The sequence below is a fragment of the Salmo salar genome, chromosome ssa22, assembly GCF_905237065.1.
Source record: "Salmo salar chromosome ssa22, Ssal_v3.1, whole genome shotgun sequence".
Taxonomy (NCBI): domain Eukaryota; kingdom Metazoa; phylum Chordata; class Actinopteri; order Salmoniformes; family Salmonidae; genus Salmo; species Salmo salar.
In genome coordinates this window covers 52,426,034-52,446,917 of record NC_059463.1, presented here as the reverse complement: position 1 = coordinate 52,446,917, position 20,884 = coordinate 52,426,034, and the positions used below count along the sequence as shown (strand labels likewise).

The 20,884-nt window shown below is 43.6% G+C and overlaps 1 protein-coding gene across 1 annotated transcript in view; it reads right to left on the bottom strand.

The window, feature by feature from the left end:
- Positions 1-13,438, bottom strand: part of LOC106583700 (leucine-rich repeat-containing protein 3-like) — a 43,405-nt gene extending 29,967 nt beyond the window's left edge. Inside the window, exon 1 of the mRNA XM_045705318.1 lies at positions 13,179-13,438. Within this exon, the coding sequence (XP_045561274.1) occupies positions 13,179-13,438 (260 nt within the window). The remainder of the gene's footprint in view (positions 1-13,178) is intronic.
- Positions 13,439-20,884: the final 7,446 nt, after the last annotated feature.

Sequence of the window (20,884 nt, the reverse complement as noted above, 5' to 3'; positions counted from 1 at the left end):
GGTGAAATGACGGGATCAATAGACTTCCCTCGTGTCATGATGACACCCCTCCAGAAAAGAACATTGTTTTATGGGCAGTTTGGAACACCGTATCTCACTAATTACTTCCAAGATGGTGTAGCAGTCGGACGTGTGTTTGTCTTTGTCTTATCCCGTGTCTTATCCAGTGCAAATAGCCGGTTCTTTTCGTATATATTTTAATCTCACTTTCTATCTACGAACTAAATATACTTTCCTGCAACCCGCCTCACCCAATGTGGTACGGATCTGCTATTTGTATTCCTTTTAACTGGAACCTCCATCAGGAGCTAGCCAGCTAACTAGCTACTAGTCTTTGTTAGCCACGGATAGCGGTCTTCACCTTTAGCTCGGACAATATCTGCCAGTCTGCACAGCGTGATACCAACCCAGAGCATATCGGACTGCTTCTTTCTACCACATCACCAGATTCCTGCAGCTCCGGATCATTACACTGGATCATTGCAGCTAGCTAGCTGCAAACGAGTGGCTACTGTTAGCTAATGCCTCTGTCCCGAAGCAAGCACCAGTTAGCCTTGAGCTAGCCTCGAGCTAGGCCCATATACCAGCTAATTCTAGGGCTACAATACCTCTTTTGCCAATTGGCCTGGAGCCTTTATTGTCGACACGGAGCCCCGCCGATCCATCGACTGGTCTGGTCTTCCGTTACGGTATTCCGTTACGATGTCGCTAAAGAACCATCTGCTAGCCCCGGCCCGCTAGCTCTCTGAACGCTGTGTCCCCCACTTGCCTAACGTAGTAGTGACTACCGAACGGCCCCCTGACTCACCTATTGCTCTTCATTGGACCCTATGATCACTCGGCTACACAGCTGATGCCCCCTGGACTGTTTCAATAACAATGTACCTCATTTGTTTATCTGTCTGCCCCAGCCTCGAACTCAGGCCCTGTATGTACCTAACTGACCCGCTCTGCCCATTCATCGCCATTTACCTGTTGTTGTCTTTGCTCTCCCAATCAACACCTGTGATTGCTTTATGCCTCTCTCTAAAGTCAATATGCCTTGTCTACTGCTGTCTCGGCTAGTTTTTATTGTTTTATTTCACGGTAGAGCCCTCAGTCCCGCTCAACATGCCTTAGATAGCTCTTTTGTCCCACCCCACACACATGCAGACTACACCTGGCTTAACTGGTTCCTCCAGAGACGAAACCTCTCTCATCGTCACTCAACGCCTAGGTTTACCTTCACTGTGCCCACATCCTACCATACCCTTGTCTGTACATTATGCCCTGAAGCTATTCTACCACGCCCAGAAATCTGCTCCTTTTATTCTCTGTTCCCAACGCACTAGACGACCAGTTCTTATATCCTTTTGCTGTACCCTTATCCTACTCCTCCTCTGTGTTCCTCTGGTGATATAGAGGTTAACCCAGGCCCTGTAGCCCCCAGTTCCACTCCTATTCCCCAGGCGCTATCATTTGTTGACTTCCATAACCGTTAAAGCCTTGGTTTCATGCATGTTAATATCAGAAGCCTCCTCCCTCAGTTTGTTTTATTCCCTGCTTTAGCACACTCTGCCAACCCTGATGTCCTAGCCGTGTCTGAATCCTGGCTGAGGCCACCAAAAATTCTGAAATTTCCATCCCCAACTACAATATTTTCCGCCAAGATAGAACTGGCAAAGGGGGCAGAGTTGCAATCTACTGCAGAGATAGTCTGCAGAGTTCTGCCATGCTATCCAGGTCTGTGCCCAAACAGTTCGAGCTTCTACTTTTAAAAATCCACTTTTCCAGAAATAAGTCTCTTACTGTTGCCACTTGTTACAGACCCCCCTCAGCCCCCAGCTGTGACCTGGACATCATATGTGAATTGATTGCCCCCCACTTATCTTCAGAGTTCGTACAGCCTGCAGGGTCCTCCTGGCCATCTCCAGTGCTCCCTCCCTCCTTGGTCATGTTTCCCCGAAGAAGCCTCTGGCATTGACAAAGATATAGTTGGAGATCCCACTGAGCTCCGACAGGGCATCGTCCTGCAACCCACGCCAGTTGCAAAATTTTGCATCAAACAAAGATGTTTGGTGCAGTATTTTTCTATTAAAAAATGTGCACGAAAACAAGTCATCTCTCATTGAATGATAGCAAAGACTTTATTGAAGAATCCCCAACATTGACCAACCATTGACGAAGGGGTGTAGACATTGGCTCTGAAAAAAAAAACTTGCTGAAGTTCAAAACAAATACGTCACCAAATGTTTTTTTAATATATGCACAAACTCTACCGAACTGTTTCGGTTGGGAAGCATGAGGACGCCTTTGAACTCCAAGCCGTAGGAGTTCCCCTATGTTTTAGAGATCTTATTGTTTTCATCCCACATAGTCGGTGGTGGCAATACTCCTTTTATGGGGTTGTAGTTTGTCATAAAACCTCAAAGAAGAAGAAGAAAGAAACCAAAGATGATCTATTATATTAACAAGATAGCCAAGTGACCGCTCTAACAATGGAAACACATGTTCTCAATGATTGAAGGCAGGAGAGATCAGGTGGGATCATCTAGCCAATGAGAGGGCAGATACAGTGTGAACTTCTCAAAGTTGCCGGAATGCCACGTGCATCCACTTATATCATTACATTTGTAACAGCCTAAACATTACGAAAATTCAATTCGATCAAATAAAAGTCATGTAATTAGAAACTTTCTCATAGGCCTCCATACATTTTACATTTACATTTTAGTCATTTAGCAGACGCTCTTATCCAGAGCGACTTACAGTAGTGAATGCATACATTTAATTTTCATTTCATGCATTTTTTATTTTATTTTTTATATTTTTATTTGTTTATTTTTCTTTTTATAATTTTTTAGTTTTTTTTTCTATTATTTTTTTTAAATTATTATTATTTTTTTTTACTGGCCCCCCGTGGGAATCAAACCCACAACCCTGGCGTTGCAAACACCATGCTCTACCAACTGAGCCACAGGGAAGGCCCATACAAAAAAGGGTTTATCTCACTCAGGGGCGGAGCTAGAGGGGTGTCCGGGGTGGCACTGGACACCCCTGACATCTGATTGGCCACCCCGGGTGCCATCCCAAAATTTTATTCGCTACTGGCAGTTTGATGCTGATTGACATCTCATTTCACCTCTTGTTGAAATAAGCATTTATTCTGATGTTCTTCGGCGCATGTTTCAAATCAAGGACGAGGAAGAGGGAATATTAACGTTGGTTGCGAGATACAGAAGAAGAAGAGAGAAAATTTCCACAGCTCCACAAGCTCTTTTCGCAATTGGTGAAAGCATCATATTACAATATATGAATGTTTAGATAATGTGGGGTAACTAGTAGGCTACAGCTGTCAGTGTTCAGCAAGTTAACATTCAGAAATTTCAAATCCATTAGCTCAGTTAGATTTTCGTACTTGAACTCAAAACAAACAATTGTTATTATCAATCTGTTAACGTTACTCAAAAGATTACCACAATTTGCAGATTGCCTGTTTGCTGTCGTAAATGTGTAAGAAATTATTGCTAGCTAAGTTACTTACTGCAGAGTAGGGCTAGCCATGATCTAACTAGTAACTTGATTTTAACGTACAGTTATGATAATGGGGATTTGTGATTGAGATTGGACTAAAATGTGGGTAATTGGATGCTTAGATGTAACCATAGACGGTCTTATTTTTGCATAGGGTCAATTAAACATGAAAAGAAAGGGAGAGATATCAGACTTCTGTTCCAAAAGTATCAGACTTCTGTTCCAAAAGGACCCAATGGTAGGCCGGGCCTATACTTTAAACTACACATTTTTGTATCTAATCTTGTGGATCCCTTAATTATACATTTCCATAGCGATATGACACATTATTTAACATGTATTTCAGACATTTCAAGATTCAGGGGTCCTGTAACAGCCGTGTTGGAAAACATTTTCCAGAACTCAGTATCATACTAGGAAAAGGGCTTTCAACAGCTCCTGGTATAAGGACAATTCATGGCTTGAATATTCTGTAAGTCAAGATTCAATTTATTGTTTCGCCTGTAGGCATTTTTCTCTGCCCAATACACCTGGATCTGGTAGTAGAAAAAGGAGGAAGGGAAGCGCTACTGAGGTACACAATAGTACATTTTGGTAGACAGAAGGTGCTCTTTGGTAAAGGGGGTGAATTGGTCATCAAAAAGAAAGGAGGACCAAGGCACTCTTCGTATAAAGAATTAAAATGCCTTTATTAGTATGGCATGTTCAATAGAAACAAGGTTTAAAAAAATCCAACGCGTTACGGCTGCATGGCCTTCGTCAGGGAGTGACGATCTGCCTTCACATCACTGTCAGGTTTTTGTAACTGGATAAAGGTGCTGTTTAAAGATTCTGAGTTTAATCTCCATTCGAAGGCAGAGCATCATATCAATGCTATGTACAGTATGCTTGGAATCAGCATAAACTTGCTATTAACAGCAACTCATCAATGTTAGATGTCATAAATGAGGACCAGAAAAAGAAAGTGGAGGAAAACTGTACTTACATTAAAACAATTGCAGATGTGCTCCTACTAACTGCCACTCAAAATATACCGCAGAGAGGTCATTGGGAGTCTGATGACTCTCACAACAAGGGTTATTTTTTGACAATCTTAGAAGAAATAGCAAAGCATGACCCTCTCATAGAGAAAAGGATGAATGCATGTGGCAATGCTAAGTACACAAGCCACCAAATCCAGAAGGAAGTTCTTGAGGGCTGAGCTGGTACAAAGTGAAATAATAAGAGAAGTAAAAGAAAGTGACGTTTTTTGTGTAATTGCAGATGAAACCAAAGATTTAAAGAAAAAATAACAAATGTCTTTAGTTGTGAGGTACTATTACAAACGGGGCCATCCACGAAAGCGTTTTACACTTTCGGTCAGCTGAAAGCTTAGATGCAGCAGGTCTTTTATCAGGTGCTTGACAATCTCACAGCTGAGCTGCAGAGGCGTTTTTCAAAGAAGAATTGCGAGATAATGCAAGGGGTCCAGTCTCTCAACCCAAAGAGTACAACATTCTTGAATGAGGAGCCTCTGTTTGCCTTTGCTCAGACCTTTGAGTCAGATTTAGAGGACCTCAAACATGAGGTTCACCAAACTAAGCGGCTTCTTGATGGGAGAGAGAATAGTGGAAGGGACAGACCGTCTACTCTCTTTGACTTTGTTGTGTTTCTAGAACCTTATAAAAAGGTATTCCATGAGCTATTTCGACCTTGTAAGATTTCTGTTGTTACACCAGTCAGCAGTGCTTCTTGCGAGAGAAGCGTCTCAGCTTTAAAAACTGTCACGATCGTCTAAAGGAGTAGATCAAGGCGCAGCGTGGTTAGAGTTCCACATGTTTAATAAATACGAAACTCACCAAAACAATACAGAAGAAAACGAAGGGTGATGTTCTGGGCTGCTCACAGGCAGCTACACAAACACAAGATCCCACAAAGCACAGGTGGGAAATGGCTGCCTAAGTATGATTCCTAATCAGAGACAACGATAGACAGCTGCCTCTGATTAGGAACCATACTCGGCCCAAAGCAAAGAAATACAAAAACATAGAAAAAGGAACATAGAACGCCCACCCTAGTCACACCCTGGCCTAACCAAAATAGAGAACAAAACCCTCTCTATGGCCAGGGCATGACAGTACCCCCCCCCCCCCAAAGATGCGGACTCCAGCCGCAAAACCTGACTCTAAAGGGGAGGGTCCGGGTGGGCTTTCCTTACAGCAGCGGCTCTGGTGCGGGACGTGGACCCCGCTCCATCTTCGGCTTGGCCCACTTAGGTGGCGCCTCTGGAGTGGGGACCCTCGCCGCCGACCCCGGACTGGGGACCCTCGCAGCGGGCCCCGGACAGGCGGGCGACTCTGGCAGCTCCGGACAGGCGGGCGACTCTGGCAGCTCCGGACAGGCGGGCGACTCTGGCGCAGGCACAGGACGCACCAGGCTGGGGAGACATGCAGGAGGCCTGGCTCTGGGAGCAGGCACAGGACGCACCAGACTGGGGAGACATGCAGGAGGCCTGGCTCTGGGAGCAGGCACAGGACGCATCAGGCTGGGGAGACTTGCAGGAGGCCTGGCTCTGGGAGCAGGCACCGGACTCACCAGGCTGGGGAGACTTGCAGGAGGCCTGGCTCTGAGCACAGGCACAGGACTCACCAGGCTGGGGAGACATGCAGGAGGCCTGGCTCTGGGCACAGGCACAGGACTCACCAGGCAGGGGAGACATGCAGGAGGCCTGGCTCTGGGCGCAGGCAAAGGACTCACCAGGTTGGTGAGACTTGCAGGAGGCCTGGCTCTGGGCGCAGGCACAGGACTCACCAGGCTGGGGAGACATGCAGGAGGCCTGGCTCTGGGTGCAGGCACAGGACTCACCAGGCTGGGGAGACATGCAGGAGGCCTGGTTCTAGGCGCAGGCACAGGATAGACCGGGTCCTGGAGACGCACTGGAGGTCTGGAGCGCACGGCCTGCACAACCCGTCCTGGCTCGATGCCCACTCTAGCATGGCACTTGCGGTATCGACCCCACCGGTCTGTGCATGCGGATGGGCGAGACCGTGCGCACTTCCGCATAGCACAGTGCTCTCCAGGCCAAACGCTCCCCATAATAAGCACGGGGAGTTGGCTTAGGGCTAACCCTTGGCCCAGCCAAACTACCCGTATGCCCCCCCCAAAAAAAAATTGGGGGGCTGCCTCAGGTTCCCATAGCTCCCTTCGCTTGTCCTCCCAGAGTTGACGGTCCAACTGCCATGTCCATCCTTCCCCCCGATGCTTCAAAAAACGCTGCTTGGTCTTCTGTTGGTGGGATCTTCTGTCACGATCGTCTAAAGGAGTAGATCAAGGCGCAGCGTGGTTAGAGTTCCACATGTTTAATAAATACAAAACTCACCAAAACAATACAGAAGAAAACGAAGGGTGATGTTCTGGGCTGCTCACAGGCAGCTACACAAACACAAGATCCCACAAAGCACAGGTGGGAAAAGGCTGCCTAAGTATGATTCCTAATCAGAGACAACGATAGACAGCCACCTCTGATTAGGAACCATACTCGGCCTAAAACAAAGAAATACAAAAACATAGAAAAAGGAACATAGAACGCCCACCCTAGTCACACCCTGGCCTAACCAAAATAGAGAACAAAACCCTCTCTATGGCCAGGGCGTGACAAAAACTGATTAAACCCCACCTTAGGACAACAATGGTTGATGACAGGTTAAGTCACTTCGGAATTCTCAGTGTTGAGTCAAGGAGGGCACGCTCCCTCAACATGGATGAGTTTGTGAAACATTTTGCCAGTTCTCACCAGAACCACAGAATTATGCTGTTTTAAATCTACCTAGGATAATTTGGGCACTTAGGCTAGCTAGTACTAGCTAGCACACTGACATTCTAAAATGATAAATCCAAAGGGTATCATGTTACACAGATTTAATATGGTCTTGATTAGGCCAATTCCAAAACGTTTCTTTGCTATTAGTTAACATAATATATATGAGCATAAATATGACACTGTAAGTTTGTAATATTGATGGACACCAAATATAAATATTTTTTTCAAGGCCATTTCTGCTTAATACCTGGTATGTCAAATTGCATTGTGTTTTTTTGTAAATAAACTAAGCATTTGTGTGTTACATAAATTGCAATCTTATCTCCTTGGTGCTTGAGTTTTATTTTCTGAAAATATTTTGGATGTTCAACACTTATCGACCCAGATTATATATTACATTTACATTTTAGTCATTTAGCAGACGCTCTTATCCAGAGCAACTTACAGTAGTGAATGCATACATTTCATTAAAAAAAATTCTGTGCTGGCCCCCCGTGGGAATCGAACTCACAACCTTGGCGTTGCAAACACCATGCTTTACCAACTGAGCTACAGGGAAGGCTATATTCATGAAAACAGAGTGACACAAGTCTCTCAGGTGTGTGTGTGTGAGAGAGAGAGAGAAAGAAAGAAAGACATTGAGCTGCAGTTCCGAGGTAGAGACACTGACTAGTCATAGTATATTAAAGAATTCTAGTGAAGTAACCCTTTTGGACCACACTATCTGCCACATTGAACAACTCCGGGTTAAGTGAATTATCACTTCTACCTCTAATCCGCAATCATAGGATTCATTCATGCTCCTTAGATGCCAGGTTAGGGTGAAGTAGCATTGGCCACCCCTTGTATAAAACTCTAGTTCTGCCACTGATCTCACTGACAGATTTTGAGCGCAATAAATCCTCTTGCTTCACATCTGAAAAACACAAATCTGATTGCAGTAACATAAAACTGCCACAAGGTGGCGTCAGAAACCGAGCTATAATGGTGTGTTACTTGTACTTCTAACTGCCATGAAAACAATTGTCCAACTAATATTACTTCCACAATAGCACAACGTTTTGCATTCAGCGTATGTACATGGTGACATGAGCGCTGATAATTATTGTGCAGACGTGTCGTCCCTTTACAAAATCTCCTGAACTTGGTCCAGTGTGTTGGAGACCGAGTATAAGGTATGGGGATGTCGTTACCAGATGTCGTTACCATGTCCCATTTAGATAGCTAACCTTCTTCAGTCCAGAGTCATGTGATATCTGTTGTTAGCGTCAACTATAGCTAACGCTAACAGTCAGCAACACTGTTTTGATGCAATTGTCATCATCGTTGATAGACACTGTAGTAGATAATGTGAATACATAGGCTTGGTATAATTAGGCTCTTCCATAATGGCCCTAAATATTGACATAAAACAACTGCCACCAGAGATTGGGCGCATGCCGACAGGCACTGCACTCAAGCATGAAAGACCATGACAGTCTCCCTGTCCAGGTAGCCCATGCCTCAAACTGACTGTAGGGCAAAACACCTTAACCAATCCCACCTACCCCTCTTACACTTTGCTGCTGTACTCCCGTCACCTCTAAAACAAAGGCTAGAAGTTCAACTTTAAATCTTGGCTAAAATGAATGAATTGAGTAAAACTGTTAAAAAACAATCATTTATAGTATATTGAATATTATCATATGGAAACATAATTAAATATTGTACATAATATTAGCATCAACATACATTATTGTTTAATTCAATTTCATATATATATATTTAATTGTTTCCTATTTCCTAAAAAAATGTGTTACATGTAATATTTTCGTTTAACCATAAATGCATAATAAGCATCATCAACAGGGGGGACATATTGGGTGTATGCTGATATGCTTTAGAAAGAATATATATATTTATAAGACTTGTTCATAAGAAGGGCCAGAGATCAAAGTCAATATTCAGACCACTAGGGGTCAATGTTTTTAAACTGATGAGGACATTTCAAGTGGAGTCATGTAAATTTCACTCTTATAAAAAAACTCACGGAATCTCAGATTACGGAAAAGTTGAGTAGATCCATCTAAACATCAAAGTCATTAATGTATTCAGTGGGTAGAAATGATAACCCCTTATTGAGAACACTGAGGTGAGCTGATGTCAGGGTCATAACCCCTTATTGAGAACACTTAGGTGAGCTGATGTCAGGGTTATAACCCCTTATTGAGAACACTGAGGTGAGCTGATGTCAGGGTTATAACCCCTTATTGAGAACACTGAGGTGAGCTGATGTCAGGGTTATAACCCCTTATTGAGAACACTGAGGTGAGCTGATGTCAGGGTCATAACCCCTTATTGAGAACACTGAGGTGAACTGATGTCAGGGTCATAACCCCTTATTGAGAACACTGAGGTGAACTGATGTCAGGGTCATAACCCCTTATTGAGAACACTGAGGTGCGCTGATGTCAGGGTTATAACCTCTTACTGAGAACACTGAGGTGAACTGATGTCAGGGTTATAACCTCTTACTGAGAACACTGAGGTGAACTGATGTCAGGGTTGTAACCCCTTATTGAGAACACTGAGGTGAGCTGATGTCAGGGTTATAACCCCTTATTGAGAACACTGAGGTGAACTGATGTCAGGGTTATAACCCCTTATTGAGAACACTGAGGTGAGCTGATGTCAGGGTTATAACCCCTTATTGAGAACACTGAGGTGAGCTGATGTCAGGGTTATAACCCCTTATTGAGAACACGGAGGTGAGCTGATGTCAGGGTTATAACCCCTTATTGAGAACACTGAGGTGAGCTGATGTCAGGGTTGTAACCCCTTATTGAGAACACGGAGGTGAGCTGATGTCAGGGTTATAACCCCTTATTGAGAACACTGAGGTGAGCTGATGTCAGGGTTATAACCCCTTATTGAGAACACGGAGGTGAGCTGATGTCAGGGTTATAACCCCTTATTGAGAACACTGAGGTGAGCTGATGTCAGGGTTATAACCCCTTATTGAGAACACGGAGGTGAGCTGATGTCAGGGTCTTACTTGATAAATTGAAGACATGTATTTTGTCTGCTTTCAAAGGTATCTCATAAATGGAGTTTAACCATATGCTAGCAACACAAACATTGGCACAGACACATGCATACACACACATGGATTTAGTACTGTAGATATGTGGTAGTGGTGGAGTAGGGGCCTGAGGGCACACAGTGTGTTGTGAAATCTGTGAATGTATTGTAATGTTTATAAAATGTTATAAACTTCATATATATTTACATATATTTAATTGTTTAATTGTTCCTGGGCCCCAGGAAGAGTAGCTGCTGCTTTGGCAGGAACTAATAAGGATCATAATAAATACAAATACAATACATGTCATCATTATTAAATGTTTCCCGTCTTCCTCCTCATCAGGATGGTGAGAAGCTTGCTGAATCCATCCAGAAGAGTGTATTGGCGCCATCCAATGTGTATTACTGGTTGCCCAAAAGCAATGGTAATCTACAATAAGTAATATTACTGGGATATATTGGGTTAGGGTCATGTAGGAATGATATTACAGGGATATAAAGTACCAGTCAAATGTTTGGACACACCTACTCACTCATTCCAGGGTTTTTCTTTATTTTTACTATTTTCTACATTGTAGAATAATCGTGAAGACATCAAAACTATGAAATAACACATATGGAATCATGTAGTAAATGTTATGTTTTAAATTGTGAAACAAATCAAAATATATTTTACATTTGAGATTCTTCAAAGTAGCCACCTGTCACTTGTGCTCCCTCCGATCTCTAGGTCACCAGGGTGCTCGTTATGGCGCACACCTGTCACCATCGTTACACGCACCTGCGTGTCGTCAGACTCACCTGGACTCCATCACTTCCCTGATTACCATCCCTATATATGTCACTCCCTTTGGTTCCTGTCCCAGGCATCATTGTTTCTGTTTCTTGTCTGTGTGCGCTGTTTGAGTTTCTTGTTTTGTATTACGTTCCGTATATTTATTAAAACTCTCACTCCCTGAACTTGCTTCCCGTCGTCACACCATCCTTTGCCTTGATGACAGGTTTGACAGTTTCGGCATTCTCTCAACCAGCTTAATGAGGAATGCTTTTGCAACAGTTTTGAAGGAGTTCCCACCACATATGGTGAGCACTTGTTGGCTGCTTTTCCTTACATGTCGGACCCCAGTAAGACTAGCTGTCGCCACTGGCATCAGCTAATGGAGATCCTAATAAAATAAAATCAAACCTGTTGTGCAGCGATAGCCTGCTCCTCATAGCTGGTTGATGCATGGATTGAAATAAGAGTTCCTATAAGCCCATGTTGCACAACATTTGTATAGGCTAATTGCATGAGAAAACAGAGTTTTGATGGCCTCACTTTACAACTGGAATAGCTTACCTGGCTTTGCTATTTAAGTACATATGGATTATGTGTATTTTCTTCCCCTCCCCTGCACCTGTTCTGACAGGTGCTTGATGGCTCATTCTAAACCAAAACTAAATTAACACATCTATTATGTAATATACATAACAAGATTAAACTGAGAATATAGTCTGATGGGGGACAATATTAGCACTTGTAAATGATGCCTAGTGTCTGCAGTCTAAGGCAAGAAACAGCACATGCATTCTTTTTTCAAATCATAGTGGCAGGCATCATGTCATAGGCCTTCATGTTCTAATGTTTCTATCACAAAGTGGCCAAATAACTCTTAAGGGTAGCCTATAGGCCAATAGCCTTCAGTGCTTAGAGAAGCCCAGTCATTTGCGCAATCACGTGTGAAAACTGGCCACTATGTTAAAGAGGATCCCAGCTTTCTCTTGCTGTTATATTTATTGCTCAATTGTTGAAATGAAGCACATTAATCCGCTTTACAACTGGAGCAGCCTATCTGGCAGATGAACATTTGATCACAGGAGGTGCTTACTCCATTCTCTGTTCCAGTGCAGGCTACGGATGACTTTTTTGTGGGCCTAAATAAATAAATAATCCCTCAAATATTAATACTATAGCCTATATGTAAAGACTAGATTCAACTGAGAATAGTCTGATGAGTGACAATATTATCACTTGTGAATGACGGCTAGCGTCTGCAGTTATATTAATACTGTAGCCTATCTCTAAAGACCAGATTAAACTGAGAATAGACTGATGGGTGAGAATATGATCAAGTGCTTGTCAAATTGTGAGAGACTGGGTGTGCAGCCTGTGGGAGAAACGGCAGAATGCATTCCTTTCATGCAACTTTTTTCAAATCATCGTTAAAGTCGCATCATGCAGCCTGGGGCTATATGTTTTGATTTCTAAAACGTTATAAGGTTTGTATAACAACTAATGTTGCATAAATAACTCTAAATTGAGCATATAGGAGGACCTGTTTAAAATGATCACTTTGTTAACCGCTCAACACAGCACTCCCTGTGAAAATATCCTTTCTATTTTATTCAGCTAAGGTATGTTCAATTGTATTATTCTTACTATAAAATAATGCCACGGGAATTCTAAGCAAATCTTATGTGCTAAATGAACTAGTGTAGCCCATAGACATATGGCATAGCCAGATCAGGGCCTAACATGAGGAAGACTCAGGACATGCTATTATGTTCTTCTTCGTATCATGTTTCTTTAGACCTATCTAAAATAAATAATGGATTTATTGTGAAGGTGTAGGCTATATTACATGGATTCATTTGACTTGATAAAATGTAGATGTTCCAAAGGTCTGCATCTGTGGCTTGTAGGCTGTGTGGAAGCCAGGAGATGCAACATATGTTTATGTTACTTAATGGTCAATTACCGTGAGACTGGTGGACAAAATGACATGACTGCCCTATGGCCTTAAGGATAACCTCATGTCTGTACCTGTCGTGTTCGTCCATCCAGATAACCTCATGTCTGTGCCTGTCGTGTTCATCCATCCAGACAACCTCATGTCTGTACCTGTCGTGGTAGTCCATCCAGATAACCTCATGTCTGTACCTGTCGCGGTCGTCCATCCAGATAACCTCTGCATATCTGTGCCTGTCGTGGTAGTCCATCCAGATAATCTCTGCATGTCTGTACCTGTCGTGGTAGTCCATCCAGATAACCTCTGCATGTCTGTACCTGTCGCGGTCGTCCATCCAGATAACCTCTGCAAATCAAATCACATTTTATTGGTCACATACACATGGTTAGCAGATGTTAATGCTAGTGTAGCAAAATACGTGTGCTTCTAGTTCCAACAGTGCAGTAATCTAACAATTCCACAACAACTACCTAATACACACAAATCTAATGGGATGGAATAAGAATATGTACAGATCAATATATGGATGAGCGATGGCTGAGCGGTATAGGCAAGATGCAATAGATGGTATAAAATACAGTATATACATATGAAATGAGTAATGTAAGATATGTAAACATGATTAAAATGGCACTATTTAAAGTGACTAGTGATCCATTTACTAAAGTGGCCAATGATTTCAGTCTGTATGTAGGCAGCAGCCTCTCTGCGTTAGCGATGGCTGTTAAACAGTCTGATGGCCTTGAGATAGAAGTTGTTTTTCAGTCTCTCGGTCACAGCTTTGATGCACCTGTACTGACCTCGCCTTCTGGATAGTAGTGGGGTGAACAGGCATTGGTGGTTGTTGTCTTTTGATCTTTTTGGCCTTCCTGTGACATCGGGTGCTGTAGGTGTCCTGGAGAGCAGGTAGTATTCCCCCAGTGATGGGTTGTGCAGACCGCACCACCCTCTGGAGAACCTTGAGGTTGATGGCGGTGCAGTTTCAGTACCAGGTGGTGATACAGCCAGACAGGATGCGCTCAATTGTGCATCTGTAAAAGTTTTGAGGGTTTTAGGTGACAAGCCAAATTTCTTCAGCCTCCTGAGGTTGAAGAGGCATCGTTGTGCCTTCTACACCATATTGTCTGTGTGGGTGGACCTTTTCAGTTTGTTCGTGATGTGTTCACCAATGAACTTAAAACTTTCCACCTTCTCAACTACTGTCCCATCGATGTGGATAGGGGTGTGCTGCTGTTTCCTGAAGTCCACGATCATCTCCATTACTTTGTTAATGTTGAGTGAGAGGTTGTTTTCCTGACACCACACTCCGAGTGCCCTCACCTCCTCCCTGTAGGCTGTCTCGTCATTGTTGGTAATCAAGCCCACTACTGTTGTGTCAGCTTCAAACTTGATGATTGAGTTGGAGGCGTGCATGGCCACGCAGTCATGGGTAAACACGGAGTACAGGAGGGGGCTGAGCACGCACCCTTGTGGTGGCCCAGCGTTGAGGATCAGCGAAGTGTAGATATTGTTTCCTACCTTCACCACCCGGGGGCGGCCCGTCATTAAGTCCAGGACCCAATTGCACAGGGTGGGGTTGAGACCCAGGGCGTCAAGCTTAATGATGAGCTTGGAGGGTACTATGGTGTTGAATGCTGAGCTGTAGTCAATGAACAGCATTCTTACATAGGTATTCCTCTTGTCCAGATGGGATAGGGCAGTGTGCAGTGTGATGGCGATTGCATTGTCTGTGGAACTGTTGGGGCGGTATGCAAACTGAAGTGGGTCTAGGGTGGCAGGTAAGGTGGAGGTGATATGGTCCTTAACTAGCCTCTCAAAGCACTTCATGATGACTAAAATGAGTGCTACGGGGCGATAGTCATTTAGTTCAGTTATCTTTGCTGTAACGGCTGTCGTTAGAGAAAGACCAAGGTGCAGCGGAGGATGTATTCATCTTGAATGAATTTTAATACAAAAAGAGAACACTTGACAAAATAAACAAAATGACAGCCGACAGTTCTGTCAGGTACTAACAACGAAACAGAAAGCACTAAACTGAAACAATCACCCACAAAAACCCAAAGGAAAACCAGGCTACTTATGTGTGACTCCCAATCAGCAAGTGGGCTAAACAGGCATGGCTGGTGTCTTGTTAACCTCTTGGGGCTAGGTGGGACGCTAGCGTGCCACCTGTGGTGCACTCCATCAACAGCAGGTGCATTTCAAGAGCGGCAAATTTGAATCCAAATAAATGTCAAAATTCAAATTTTTCAAAAATACAACTATGTTACACCATTTGAAAGATAAACATCTCCTTAATCTAACCACGTTTTACGATTTCAAAAAGGTTTTACGGCGAAAGCATAAATTTAGAGTATGTTAGGACAGTACATTTACAAGAGTTGTGTGTAATGTTTTGTCAAGTCAAAGACAGGGTCACCAAAACCATAAAACCAGCTAAAATGATACACTAACCTTTTACAATCTCCATCAGATGACACTCCTAGGACATTATGTTAGACAATGCATGCATTTTTAGTTCTATCAAGTTCATATTTATATACAAAAACAGCGTTTTACTATGGCATTGATGTTGAGGAAATCGTTTCCCTCCAATAACCGGCAGTCAAGTCAGCGTCACAAATTAAATAATTAAAATTAGAAAACATTGGTAAAATATTATATTGTCATTTAAAGAATTATAGATTTACATCTTTTGAACGCAATCAACTTGCCATATTTAAAAATAACCTTACTGGGAAATCACACTTTGCAATAATCTGAGCACTGTGCCCAGAAAAATACGCGTTGCGATACAGACTAGACGTCATGTTGGGGAGATCTAAAATCGAAAATACTATGTAAATAATCCATTACCTTTGATTCTCTTCATCAGATGTCACTTCCAGGTATCACAGGTCCATAACGAATGTAGTTTTGTTCAAAAAAGCTCATCATTTATGTCCAAAAATCTCCGTCTCGTTAGCACATGATGTAAGCCAGCCGGACTTCTCGTCATGAACGAGGGGAAAAAATATATTTCCGTTCGTTCAAACATGTCAAACGTTGTATAGCATAAATCATTAGGGCCTTTTTTAACCAGAACATGAATAATATTCAAGGTGGACGAATGCATAGCCTTTTATAACGTATTGGAACGAGGGTACCCAACATGAAGTAGCGCGCCAGGTGTCTAATGGGACATCACCGTTCCATGGCTCTTGTTCGGTCAGATCTCCCTCCAGAAGACTCAAAACACTTTGTAAAGGCTGGTGACATCTAGTGGAAGCAATAGGAAGTGCCAAAATATTCCTAAACCCCTGTGTTTTTCAATGGGAGAGGTTTAAAGTCAATACAACACATCAGGTATCCACTTCCTGTCAGAAAATGTCTCAGGGTTTTGCCTGCCAAATGAGTTCTGTTATACTCACAGACACCATTCAAACAGTTTTGGAAACTTTAGAGTGTTTTCTATCCATATATAATAAGTATATGCATATTCTAGTTACTGGGTAGGATTAGTAACCAGATTAAATCGGGTACATTTTTTTTATCCAGACGTGCAAATGCTGCCCCCTAGACCCAACAGGTTAACAAAGGGTCATAAATGGTCAGCTGAGGAGGCACACAGAGTTCATTAATATTAACAATTGATATGCTAAGCCTTTGCACATGAACGCTCACTCATTCGGGAACAATTGCAATCAATATATATTTACGCTCAGTGTGTCGTCAGGATCCTTGTTGGAGCGTCGTTCTGTTGGAGAGTTCTCTCTCTCTCTCTCTCTCTCTCTCTCTCTCTCTCTCTCTCTCTCTCTCTCTCTCTCTCTCTCTCTCTCTCGGTTAGAATGGATCTTTCAAAGCGACATTCATTAATGTCGTCATAGAATGGGTGTTTCGTCGGTCTTCGCGTTCAATGATATAATTTCTAGCTGCAGACTATTAATTAATATCAAAGACTTGTTCTTATTCTGTCGGTATCAATAGTCTAAAAGTTAACCACATGGTATAGTTCACTTTCAGTATAGGAATTGGATGGTCAAACCTATTGGCCGACTCGCAATGGAGTGGAGGCCTGGTCTGAAGAAAGTAAATCAGGGTGGGGTTTTATAGTGAACATAGAACAGGCTTGTCACATGACGCCTGGTCCTGTCTGTGTCCCTGGGGGCGTGCCGATGACTGATTTAATCTTTGAACATAACTACATTCTATCACATTAACATCAGTACACAGCATCTCAATGTATTACAAAATAGCTTTATCCTTATTAATACATTCTATACAACCATTTGGATGCAAGTCCCATCGCTGAGGCTATTATATAAACAGTTTTATGGTAATATGGCTATATTGTCTCTTCTGAGTATCACAAAATTGTACCAAGCGGACCAGTTCGTAGCTGGATTCTTCACCAGTCTTCCATACCTTCTCCAGAACACAAATGTCGCTTGGCTCCCCAATTCTGTGAGTTGGAAGAATTTCCTGTGTCTCTCTATGGGCCATGTGGCAAGAGATTCTCCTCTGGAATTTTACCACCCCTTCACACAGGGCCTGGGTGGGGGGAGGTAGGTTGGGGGATGGTGCAAGGGGGAGGGGGTCAACTGTCCTCCCTGTACTCAAAGAGGCCAACGTCATGACAGAGGCCTGGCTCTGGGCGCAGGCACTGGACTCACCAGGCTGGGGAGACCCACAGGAGGCCTGGTCCTGGGAGGAGGCACAGGATAGACCAGGCTGGAGAGACCCACAGGAGGCCTGGTCCTGGGAGGAGGCACAGGATAAACCAGGCTGGAGCGACCCACTGGAGGCCTGGTCCGAGGAGGAGGCACAGGATAAACCGGGCTGTGGGGGAGCACTGGAGTTCTGGTGCGTAGGCTTGCCACCCAAACTCCAGGCTGAATGCCCACTTTTGCCCGGCACGGGCGGAGCGCAGGCATTGGGCGAACTGAGCCCTCCCAGCGCCCTGGAGACACTGTGCGCAGAGCCGGCGCAGGATAGCCTGGACCGAAACGGCGCACTGGAGACCAGACACGCTGAGCTGGCACAATCCATCCTGGCTCGATGCCTGCTCTCGCATGGCACTTGCGGGGGGCTGGCATGTAGCGCTCCGGGCTATCAACGCGTACTGGGGACATCGTGCGCTTTACCGCATAACACGGTGCCTGACCAGTACTGCGCTGCCTGCTGTAAGCACGGGAAGTTGGCCCAGAATGAAATCCTGGCTCTGCCACACTCCCCGTGTGCCCCCCAAATTTGTTTTTGGGGGGGGCTGCCTCTCATGTCCGTCATGCTCCCTTGCCTCATACCAGCCCCTCTCCGCTCTCGCAGCCTCGATCTCCCACTGCGGGCGGCGATACTCCCCAGCTTGAGCCCATGGTCCTTTACCGTCTAATATCTCCTCCCATGTCCACGACTCCCGATAGCTCTTCTCCTGGTTCTTGTCCTTCCTCCGCTGCTTGGTCCGTTGTTGGTGGGTGATTCTGTAACGGCCGTTGTTAGAGAAAGACCAAGGTGCAGCGGAGGATGTATTCATCTTGAATGAATTTTAATACAAAAAGAGAACACTTGACAAAATAAACAAAATGACAGCCGACAGTTCTGTCAGGTACTAACAACGAAACAGAAAGCACTAAACAGAAACAATCACCCACAAAAACCCAAAGGAAAACCAGGCTACTTATGTGTGACTCCCAATCAGCAACAACGAACTACAGCTGTGCCTGATTGGGAACCACACACGGCCCAAAACAAAGAAATACAAAAACATAGAAAAATGAACATAGAACGCCCACCCATTGTAACACCCTGGCCTAACCAAAATAAAGAACAAAAACCCCTCTCTATGGCCAGGGCGTTACATTTGCCTTCTTTGGTACAGGAACAATGGTGGCCATCTTGAAGTATGTGGGGACAGCAGACTGGGATAGGGTGCAATTGAATATGTCCATAAACACACCAGCCAGCTGGTCTGCGCATGCTCTGAGGACGCGGCTAGGGATTGCCGTCTGGGCCAGCAGCCTTGCGAGGATTAACACGTTTAAATGTCTTAACCTCTATGGGCTAGGTGGGACGCTAGCGTCCCACCCGTGGTGCACTCCATCAACAGCAGGTGCATTTCAAGAGCGGCAAATTTGAATCCAAATAAATGTCAAAATTCAAATTTTTCAAACATACAACTATTTTACACCATTTGAAAGATAAACATCTCCTTAATCTAACCACGTTTTACGATTTCAAAAAGGTTTTACGGCGAAAGCATAAATTTAGAGTATGTTAGGACAGTACATTTACAAGAGTTGTGTGTAATGTTTTGTCAATTCAAAGACAGGGTCACCAAAACCATAAAACCAGCTAAAATGATGCACTAACCTTTTACAATCTCCATCAGATGACACTCCTAGGACATTATGTTAGACAATGCATGCATTTTTAGTTCTATCAAGTTCATATTTATATCCAAAAACAGCGTTTTACTATGGCATTGATGTTGAGGAAATCGTTTCCCTCCAATAACCGGCAGTCAAGTCAGCACCACAAATTAAATAATTAAAATTAGAAAACATTGGTAAAATATTATATTGTCATTTAAAGAATTATAGATTTACATCTCTTGAACGCAATCAACTTGCCAGATTTAAAAATAACCTTACTGGGAAATCACACTTTGCAATAATCTGAGCACTGCGCCCAGAAAAATACGCGTTGCGATACAGACTCGCCGTCATGTTGGGGAGATCTAAAATCGAAAATACTATGTAAATAATCCATTACTTTTGATTCTCTTCATCAGATGTCACTTCCAGGTATCACAGGTCCATAACGAATGTAGTTTTGTTCAAAAAAGCTCATCATTTATGTCCAAAAATCTCCGTCTTGTTAGCACATGATCTAAGCCCGCCGGACTTCACTTCATGAACGAGGGGAAAAAATATATTTACGTTCGTTCAAACATGTCAAACGTTGTATAGCATAAATCATTAGGGCCTTTTTTAACCAGAACATGAATAATATTCAAGGTGGACGAATGCATCCTCTTTTATAACGTATTGGAACGATGGTACCCAACATGAACTCGCGCGCCAGGTGTCTAATGGGACATCATCTTTCCATGGCTCTTGTTCGGTCAGATCTCCCTCCAGAAGACTCAAAACACTTTGTAAAGGCTGGTGACATCTAGTGGAAGCAATAGGAAGTGCCAAAATATTCCTCAGCCCCTGTGTTTTTCAATGGCATAGGTTTAAAGGTAATACAACACATCAGGTATCCACTTCCTGTCAGAAAATGTCTCAGGGTTTTGCCTGCCAAATGAGTTCTGTTATACTCACAGACACCATTCAAACAGTTTTAGAAAATTTTGGGTGTTTTCTATCCATATATAATAAGTATATGCATATTCTAGTTACTGGGTAGGATTAGTAACCAGATTAAATCGGGTACATTTTTTTATCCAGCCGTGCAAATACTGCCCCCTAGCCCCAACAGGTTAATCACGTCGGCCACGGAGATGGAGAGGGTGGTACTGTATTATCTTCAAAGTGGGCAAAGAAGGTGTTTAGTTTGTCTGGAAGCAAGATGTCATTGTCCGTGATGTGGCTGGTTTTCTTTTTGTAGTCCGTAATTGCCTGTAGACCCTGCCACATACGTCTTGTGTCTGAGCCGTTGAATTGCGACTCCAATTTGTCCCTATACCGACATTTCACTTGTTTGATTGCCTTGCGGAGAGAATAACTACACTGTTTATATTCTACCATATTCCCAGACATCTTTCCATGGTTGAATGTGGTGGTTCACGCTTTCAGTTTTG